Here is a 10,491-nt window from a genome sequence, read left to right on the forward strand (position 1 = left end):
CTTTCTGAACGTATATAAGCAATAGGCTTTTTCAGAACTTAAAATGTAAAAGATAAAAAATAATAACAAGGCAGAATCAATGAATTATGAATAATTTACTGCCATTTTGGGAATATTTGGTAATCATGTAATCAATAAAAAAGTAACTGTAGTCTGTTATTATGTCTGCTAACGTAATATAATTTAATTACAATTATTACATTTTTGGAATCTGATTACGTAATCCAGATTGCATGTAATCAGTTACTACCCAGCAATACATAAATACACATACATATAATATATTTATACACACTTTTTTATTAATGGCCTAATTAAAATGGATCCAGTTCATGAATTTAAAAAAGGCCTGCTTAAAAAAAACAGCAGCCTGATGCTTTATTCAGTTAATAAAGAAACACACGAACAGCATAAAATAGTCTGTACATGCAGTGTCATGTGGACGGCCTATATCTATCTATCTATCTATCTATCTATCTATCTATCTATCTATCTATCTATCTATCTATCTATCTTCTTTCCATTAATATATATTTTTATATAAAATGAAGACCAGATTTGTGGTGTGTCTGTTTGGGTTTCTCTTCTGGATGATATTGATTTAAATGCACTAACATAAAAAGTATCACAACAACACACACACACACACACACACACACACACACACACACACACACACACACACAGAAAGGTACTGCATACAATTACTTGACAGTGGTAAGTTTCTGTTAGATTAAATTTAGATTACCATTTCTGTATTAGATATAGAGAGATTAAACCATCAAGCAGAGACAGAAAGAGACAGCGACACAGATGGTTCAGTGTCATCTGTGGTGTAACACACACGTCATTACCTAGTTGTTCAGCTGAGACCATCTTCTGCTGCTCATCTGGAGGATGTTTATCCACACACGCTGAAGCTGATTATCTTACGGCCACGTGTCGTGTGCTCCAATGATGAATCAGCTGTAGACCCAATAAAAATGCAATGACACAGACATTCATTAGACTCAAAAGAAGATGTAAACACATGATAGACAAAAACTCAAAACACTAAATGTGTCTGTTGTTACACACTATTGTGACCTTTGTCGATGTCATGCAGTAATTGTATTAAAAACTAGCCTATAAATGTCAAAACAATTTGTAATTGTTAAGCAGCCAAGAGCATATAAATATTCAGCATACTATGCAGACTTCCAGACTTATGTTTGGACACACACACGTATTATTTACCATGACTATAAGTTATAGATAAGTATTATACAAACAATAATAGGCAACATGCAAACTATGCAATACATATGTGTAACATTTGTTTACAGAATTGTTTTAATAAATGTGCTGACTAAAAATGAGTTATTTTATTTTTTAGATTTCAATTTAAAATTATATATATATATATATATATATATATAACATATCTATACACACACACATAACGTTTTATATATATATATATATATACACACACACACACACACACACACACATTACATTAAACCTATACTATAGCCTACTATACTTTATAACGATATACAATAATATATCTGCTCAACAATAACTTTATATTTGTCAAATAAGGCAATATAAAGAGCTAAGTGTTGATGATGTCGTGCATTTTAAGCAGTTTAAAGTGATGAGTTGTGTAGTGTAAGTGGAGGCGACTCACCGAAGGAGCGCAGAAATCTCAGCCGTTCTTCTGTTGCTCTCTCCGGCTTCAAACGCGACCATCACCGGCCCTGTGCTGGATCCGGGATCCCGGTATCCGCTCCGAACAACCCGCGACACGACGACATGCCATTGGAAAAGAGATACCCGTCAGTGAAGATGAGCCCTGGTGGAGATTTCTTTCACACGGACGGTGAACATCATCACAGGATCTCATACACAAACTGTGCCGTGAACGTCACCGTCGTCACGACTGTGCAACTCCTTAAAGGGGCCGCGACTCAAATCACAGACACTGGTGACGGCCACGACTCGAGTTTGACTAGTAGTTAGCTTTAGCAGTTAGTACACAATAATACAGGCTACATTTCTTCCACAAAATACAAACTTTAAATATTTAACTATGGTATATATTTATTGTAGATGTTTCACTAGAGGTTGATTTTATAGGATGCCTGTTGAGAGCTATGTGTTACATTCCCATAACAACATCATAAATAGCTATACAAAAATAATATACAGCAGTGATCTTTACATTTTTGTATGCATAATAATACAATACTTGCTGCTTTCTTTTGATACTTATACTCATGAATATGGGCCAGCTACATAATTTAGATTTCATATGAGCAAATTCCAAAAGGTGCATTTGTCTTTCAAATCAAATTGTTATAAACTCTGTTAAATTTGGTACCACTAAAGTTATTTTCTGGCAAGCAGAGAATTTTTTTGGTTTGTTTGTTTAATGCAACCAGAAGACATGTCTCATACATGTCTCAAAATCTCATACTTAGCCTACTTTGCGACCGCTAAAACAGTATGTTATAGATCTGTGTGTAGTATGAATGTAATGTGGACGTACTACATTCGCCATGTTGTCATTATCATGTGACCAACCAGCATCAGTTACTGTCGCTTCACTCACGTCATTCACAAATTCTGTCCAGTGGCCTCATGGGATAGTAAAGTGTCCATAGTATGCACACTTCAGAATCTCACCGGACGTAGTAGGTCATCCGGGTCATTTTCGTACTGTGAATTCCACGTACTAATATTGTCACAAACTGTTTTTCAGCTACTAGGTAAGCCTGCAATTTCAGATGTAGCCATAGTTTAGTGCGGTTTACTGTCTACAAAGCCTTTTTTGCTAAATGTTTTGAGGGGAAAACCAATACTTTTGCGTGAGAACCCGAAAGGTTTTGAGAGCGGATGCAAAGTTTCTCGGGGGAACGAAGTACTTTTGCGAAGGAGAGCTGTTTTAAATTGTAATAATATTTCACAATATTACTGGTTTTTGTTGTTGTTGTATTTTTAATCAAAGAAATGCAGCCTTGGTGAGCAGAAGAGACTTGCATTGGAGGAGTACATTGATGTACTCATCGTTTTTCCTGGCCACTTTAAGACGCTGGCTGTTAAAGAAGAGGGCTTTTACAAAATAGCTGGTAAGATCATTTCAAATGCAGCCTTTTAAGATTAATCTTATGTTAAAGATCTTAAAGTTGCATAACAATGTTTTTGAAAAGGATTTCCTAGAGTCGTTGGTGCAATAGATTTGCTCACATGTCGCAATTTCTGCAGCCCTGAGCATGAGGCTGATTCTGTGAATAGAAAATCCACTCACTCCCTCAATGTTCAGGTACAGTCCAAAATGCCCTCTCATTTCTCTTTAACTGATTACACTCTAATCAAATCCTATATGATTTTTTTTTCCAATGGTCATACCACCTGTTATACTATACATGACTCCAGAATTTTACACGAGTCTGTGTTAGGTCAGCGCTTTGAGGAAGAAAAAGAAAAACCCACACATACTTAGAATGGAACTATATTGTAGACTTCTATCATTTCTTTTATGCTTATTGACAGGGATGTTTGATGGCATGTTGGTTGGAGACAGAGGTTATCCATGTCAGCGATTTTTAATGACCCCCTATGACCCTGACCCTGACGCAAGGCCCCAGCAGCAATTCAACATCTCCACAGCAAAACCAGGGTCAGAATCGAGAATACCGTTGGCATTCTGAAGGCTCGATTTAATTGTCAGCGTGGCCTGAGGGCATCACCACAGAGAGCATCCCAGATAGTGGCTGCATGTGCAATACTGCACAAAACAGCCACTATAAGAAAAGAGCAAGTGCCACCAAACCACCAACCCCCCGCCGATGAAACTGACCCCATTACGATGGACTTTCCAGCTGGCAGAGCACTCAGAGACGCAATAACAGCACAGTATTTCAGTTGATTTCTAATAAATAAAAAAAGAAGAGTAAACATACTTGGGCATCCCAGTGTTTTGATCTTCATGACTTCACATACCATCTTCCGGTATTCCAACCAATTTTTTTTCATTATAGTCCAGCTCCAGATTTCTTTTGTAGAGGGATCTGATGGTGTCTGTTTCCACCTAAAGTAGTAACAGACATGGTTATAATTTTATTGTATACAGTTGTAACTTTGCATTACCCTTTTTCTCTGGCCTTGGAAGCTGTGATGAACAGGGTTCATGTATAGGATGCAGTTGTGAGAAATCCTATAATACAATAGACATCAGAAACCTTTTCTTCTTCATTAACATATGTTCTAACAAAGCACATTTACCTCTGCAGCTGTCTCTGAGCAAAGTGACAGTGTCTCCTCATCACAAGCTTCCCCCTATTAACCAAATAAGGCCATGCAATAAACGCAATGGCAATAGCATGTTGTCATCTCTGTAGGAGTGTGTGCCGGCTCTGACAAGGTAATTGAACTTCCCCCAGCTGAAAAACACATTAAGGCATAAGTGCTCGTATTTTAGAGTTAAGTTTTAAAAAGGATCAAACGTTTATGCACACATACCCTGTATAAGTGTAGCCCGTTCGGAGGAGCCAGCACCTGCTGAAGATGCACTGCCTTCCATGCCATCCATGATGGGTCGACCCTGGTTACTGGACTGGGCCAACTCCTCTGCAACAGTGTATTTTTGAGGAGGTGGCCCTCCCCTCCTTTTCTTACTCTTTCACACTTTTTTCTCTTGGCTACTACAGAGGATACACTTTATTATAGTATATGCACACAAGAACAATAAAAACCATATTGCAATTATGAACAATGTTTCTGTATTTTAACAATGTTTTTGTATTTCATTTGTATCTGCGGCAAATATCTTATGGCGTTCGGGTTGCATCCAAGTATAAAATACTTTTCTTTTACCTTCACTTTTAAGTATTTCTGTACAAAGATTTGTAATTTTTTATATGAAATATACTCATTTCATATTCAATTCATATGTAATATGTTGGCGTTGTGAGTTTTCAATCAGTTTTATGCTCGTTGTGAGCCTATAAAAATTACTGGGTGAAAACTTACGCATTTACACGATCAGTTTCTGCCAGCAATTCTACAAAGCTTTGGCCGCTGCAATGGTGTTGCTTTTTGCGATTAAAATGGACTTAAAGTCGTAATATTTCTTCATAATAATTTCTTGTTCTTCAACTGAAAAATAGGCACACCTGAACGCTGTTGACTGATCACGGCTAAGGTGTGGCTTTTATGTGCACGCGCATGATAATTAATCATTGATTCAGGGTTTATACCTGGGTTGAGAGAGAAAGTTGATAACCAGCGTCATGAAATAGATTGACCCAAATGAACCCAGTTTAGATTTGTCAACCTGAAACTTACTCTGTAGGAGCTAAATGAAGCTAAACTCTGGGTTGAAGACCTATGCCCTGCCTACACCCAATCCTGCTCCTGGAGGGCCACTGTCCTGCAAAGTTTAGCTCCAACCCCAATTAAACTCACCTGAACCAGCTCATCAAGGGCTGAATCCGAAATGTAACCCTCAATCACTATTCCCTACGTTAGTCCACTAATTCAGTCCCAGAGGTGGAAAGTAACTGATTACAAATACTTGAGTAGATTTTTCGATTTTTTTCTACTTTCTTGAGTATAATTAAACTGTGGTACTTTTACTTTTACTTGAGTAGAATAAAAATTAAGTATTCAACTTCGCTACATTTATTTTTCGCCAAAAGTACAAGTACAAAGTACTTTGACAAAGGTGCCGTCGGAGCAACAGGACGAGCTGACCTTTGAGGCACTTTTCAAACTACTGCGGTAGAGCCCTGTGCTTCAGCCAATCACAGACAGGTCTGATGCGCTTCAGCCAATAACAGACAGGCTGACTCGGGTGCAAAACCAATCAAAACGTCCAGTTCGGCTGGGGGGCGGGGACTTCAAACCGCGCATTGACATTCAATCACTGGCGCTCATGTTTTGAATCAGTATCGCTAACGTTTCAATATTTTAGTGAATGTAAGTATTAGCGAGCTATGCTCATATATTAAAATTTTATGGCAACTCCTGAAATGGGTCCCATTGATAATACCAGAGCACTGAGCAGTTGAAGTAAATAAAAAAAACTCGGCTAACATGGACGCAGTTATTGCATCGACGGAGCAAGAACAATGTAAGTGTCTTAAAAACATGGACACAGTTCAATTGAACGGTAAAGCTCGTCCTCTTTTTTTTTTTACTGGCACTTTTTTATTCATACTGTTGTACATCTCTCTTTTTTATCGGACCAGGCTCTCACTTAACCTTCTTTGCTTTCAATTATGAAATGATTCAAATGAAAACATTCAAATGATCTTACCTGCACTTACTTTTCAAAATTAGTAATAAAATATTTTTTCTTGACAACAGGGAAAGCTAGTATGTCTGCTTAGCATAATATCAAACACTACAATTTATGAGTTTAATATCATGTTTTGCTCCAAAATCACAATACATGTCAGTCGTGTTTGAAATTACTTCTGTGGTTTCATGCTGCTGCTTAACAGTGTGAGATATTATCTATCTATAAATTACAGGAACGTCTGTGTGTCTGTCTGTCTGTCTGTCTGTCTGTTAACCGCGTATCTCTCGAACCGTTAGTCCGATGGATTTCAAACTTGACAGGTGTCTCGCCACGGGCACGAGTAAGTGCAGTGCCAAGTTTGACGTTGTTTGGATGAGAAATGCTAAAGATATGGTTAAATATATCATTTTTAGAAGGTTGTGGTTTAAAAATAAACATTCTGACATTAGAGAGTTGTATCGGTCAAAGAAGCCCCAAGAAGGTTGTGGTTTAAAAATAAACATTCTGACAATCAGTCAGCTACACTGTTTACTTCTGAATATTATAGTTTGGTTCCAAAATGTGATAAATCCATTTTGATTCATTTGAGTAAAAATGTGTTTTCTTTACCAAGAAACCAACAGTTACTAAAAACACACAAAAACTGATTTTGCACGGGCACTTTGCACTGCTCCCTGAATCGACATGCTTATTCATTTGTGGATGTTAACTGAATCTATATGTCAGCTATGCTGTTTACTTCTGAATATTATATTTCATTCTGGTGCGCTTAACGTTATCGCTACTGTGTAATAGTAGCCTATGCTATTCACCAACTAAACATATCCTATTCAATGCGTTCACAGTCTCTTTCACGGCCATCATTTGTAGTTGCCTATTCACAAACTGTTTGCTCAAGCATAGCGTTTTCTCTGAGTTCACTGTGTGCTTTCTACCATGCACAAATAAAAATGTCACTGAACTTTTGCTGTGTAATTGTAACAATGAGCATTCAATCACACCAAACCAACAATTACTAAAAACACACACAAAAACTGATTTTGCACGGGCATTTTGCACTAGTTTTATTAAATTCTATGATAAAGGCTATGTTGATTAGCATTGCATTAAAGGGTTAACTTTAGTTCACCCAAAAATGAAAATTAGCCCATGATTACCTCAAGTCCTTCTAGGTGTACATGACATTCTTCTTTCAGACGTTATATTAAAAATGTCCTGGCTCTTTCACTTTTAATGGGAGTGAATGGCTGGAAAAAATTTAAAACCCAAAAAAGTGCATCCATTCATGATTAAAAAAAAATAATACTCCACACAGCTCCAGTGGGTTAGTAAAGGCATTCAGAAGCGAAGCCATGGGTTTTCGTGAGAAAAATACCCATATTTATAACTTTATAATCTAAAATAACTTGCTTCCGCCAGACAACCGTATGCATACTACGCAAATTGACTTGCGCCACAAGAGTAACCAGTAACGCATGTATGACATAGGATGTAGGAGTATCGTAAGCTTAGACGCTTCTCGCGGTTTAAACAAATAGGGCTGGGCAACAAACTGAAGCTCTTCTTCTATTATATAGAAATCCTCCGACATTTCTCTTTAAAATTGCTAATTTGCGACCAGGGTTTTGTCTTGCTCTTTCCTCTTAGCTTACGCGTTTGTTATTACGTTGTGCGTCGGGTCAGGGGTTAAGGCCTATTTATACTTCTGCGTCGGACCTACGCCGGAGCCTCTACGCTGTAGGCAATGCGTTGATTTTCATTTAGGCTATACTTCTGCGTCGTTGTCCGCGTTGACGCGCAATTACACTTGAAGAGGGAGCATGTGAAACCCGAGGGAGCGGTCCTAGCAGTTGTTACATTTTTGGAGAGGTGCACGCATAGACAGTATATAAACTGGACACAGCGACCCCATAGGTTTCAACGGAGACAAGTGAAGTAAATTAGAAGCACTAACTTCCTGATGGTCGAGCGTACTGCGCAGACTCAAACTGAGCTTGACGACGTAGATGTGACGTGAGCAACCCGTCTGTCTTCTAGTAGCTGTGTCAAGAGAAATCTGAATCATTCCCTTCCGAAACTTGCAGAGACGGAGAGTGTTGGTAGGAGCTGTCCATGAGCTAGGAGCAGGAGTAACTTTTGCTAAGTATTCTGATTAATTACTTTGTCATTTTGCCTCCACGTCCCCCCGATTGCGCGCGAGCTTCTCCTCCGGTCCATACGGTAATCTCTCTACTGTGCGACAGAGAGTCACGTGGTTATGACGCAATCGTTAGCCTATTTTTACAAAAACTGCTCCTACGGGGCCGTAACGTAAGATACAAGGTAATGGAGCCTTTTATACATGTTCGTGTTTCTTTAGAAATAAATAATGGACAAATGGAGTCTTTAAACGCCTCAGATGTAAAGTTATTCGCTGTCAAAGTGACGCCAAAATGAATGGGAGTCAATGGGATGCTAACAGCAGGTGATGGTCCACTAGCCAATGGCGGCGCCCGGGGAAACTTAAAAATAATATGAAACCCTGCCCCCCTGGGTGCACGTCAAGGTACGCCGAAGGGTACGCACGCTACACATAGCCTACGACGCAGCTACGGCGTGAGTTCGACGCAGAAGTATAAATAGGCCTTCAGTCTTCCACTGTAAATCGAATCAATGCGTAGGCCATCTTTCAGAAGCTAGTGATTATAGTTTATAAAGTTTTAAATATGGGTATTTTCCTTACACAAACACATGGCTTCACTTCAGAAGGCCTTTATTAACCCCCTGGAGTAAAAGTGGAGCACTTTTATCATGGATGGATGCACTGTTTTGGGCTTCAAACTTTCTCCAGCCATTCACTGCCATTATAAAGCTTGGAAGAGCCAGGACATTTTTTAATATAACTCTGATTGTATTCATCTGAAAGAAGAATGTCATATACACTTAGGATGGCTTCAGGGTGAGTAAATCATGGGCTAATTTTCCTTTTTGGGTGAACTAACCCTTTAAAGACATACATAATTCTTATGAAAATACCTAAGATAGCTTGATCAACACCGATATATTATCACTATCATGTGTTTGTCTTCATGTTTTATCAGTCAAAACGTCTCTATTTGCGTGTTATTATATCCATATTATAAGGCATTTCCTGAAACGTCATAGGTTTAATACTTCTATGAATCTCACTTGTGGACTTTCTGCGAGAGGGATGAACCAGTGCTGGGCTTCCAGTATGAATGAAACAGATGACATGAGAGTGTTTGGCGCTCCATATCGCCATCATCTCCCCATTTGTGGTAAAAATAGAAAAATACTGAAGTACTTTGTAACGTAGTTACTTGAGTAGTTTTTAAGCAAACTACTTATTTACTCTTACTTGAGTCATATTATTTTTCAGTACTTCTACGTGTACTTAAGTAGCAATACTTTTACTCAAGTACATATTTTTAGTACTCTTTCCATCACTGTACAGTTCACAAGAAGGAGTGAATGAAAACGAGTGAGCGAATTCGGACAGCCATCGAGCGTACATCGGTTGTACACTCGTTATTGTGGTGCAATGTGGGATTGAATGAGTGCACTCAATAACGTCCACCACTACAAATGGCTGTCCCCTTAAATAATGCCCTATTTGATGGTATGGGGGGCGATTTCGGATTCAGCCAAGGTCTTACTAAGCATACTAGAAACTTCCAAGCAGGTGTGTTGAGGGAATTTGTAGCTAAACACTGCAGGACAGTGACCCTCCAGGACCGAGTTTAGACACCCCATTCATCCCTTTGAAGGGATTAGGGCATAGGGTTTGAGCCCTTGAATGAAACACAGGATATTTCAGCGCCTCAGGCTGTAGTGCTCTTGAGCAAAATGAGAAGGATTTGAACTCGGAACTTCTCAAACTTAGTGTAAAACATCACAACACGGAGTCTTATTAAAAGCACTGAAGCAGTCAGCGTGGCTTTTAACTTCTTTATTAATACTTTAACTGCGGTTACATCATTAAAAGTTTTAAGGCACATTCTTAGATCCAAGTCCTGCTGGAATACATTTTAAAATAAGAGTATGTTTGCCGCTGGGATTGTATATCACAGATGTGTCATAAAAACATGCACTCAATGGTGCATTTGCTCGCACACACACATGGTTTAACCAAAACACATCAGCAACTGACTGTTAAGAGGCATTCGGTAATGAGCATTCAGAAGTATAAACATTCATTTCTG

The 10,491-nt window shown here is 38.6% G+C and overlaps 1 protein-coding gene across 3 annotated transcripts in view; it reads right to left on the reverse strand.

The window, feature by feature from the left end:
• Positions 1-5,418, reverse strand: part of slc36a4 (solute carrier family 36 member 4) — a 40,732-nt gene extending 35,314 nt beyond the window's left edge. The window contains exons 1-6 of one of the 3 annotated variants that reach the window (XM_084419223.1): positions 5,244-5,418; positions 4,507-4,688; positions 4,270-4,427; positions 3,988-4,075; positions 1,673-3,916; positions 855-966 (exon numbers count right to left, since the gene is read on the reverse strand). In XM_084419223.1, coding sequence (XP_084275349.1) covers positions 855-876 — 22 coding nt within the window. In that variant the 5' untranslated portion in view covers positions 877-966; positions 1,673-3,916; positions 3,988-4,075; ... (1 more) ...; positions 4,507-4,688; positions 5,244-5,418. Of the gene's footprint in view, positions 1-854; positions 967-1,672; positions 3,917-3,947; positions 4,076-4,269; positions 4,428-4,506; positions 4,689-5,016; positions 5,099-5,243 lie in introns of those variants that run through there. The other 2 variants (XM_084419224.1, XM_084419225.1) reach the window with 2 other exon arrangements.
• Between the last annotated feature and the right edge of the window lie 5,073 nt (positions 5,419-10,491).

The sequence above is a fragment of the Rutilus rutilus genome (assembly GCF_951802725.1).
Source record: "Rutilus rutilus genome assembly, chromosome: 9".
Taxonomy (NCBI): Eukaryota; Metazoa; Chordata; class Actinopteri; order Cypriniformes; family Leuciscidae; genus Rutilus; species Rutilus rutilus.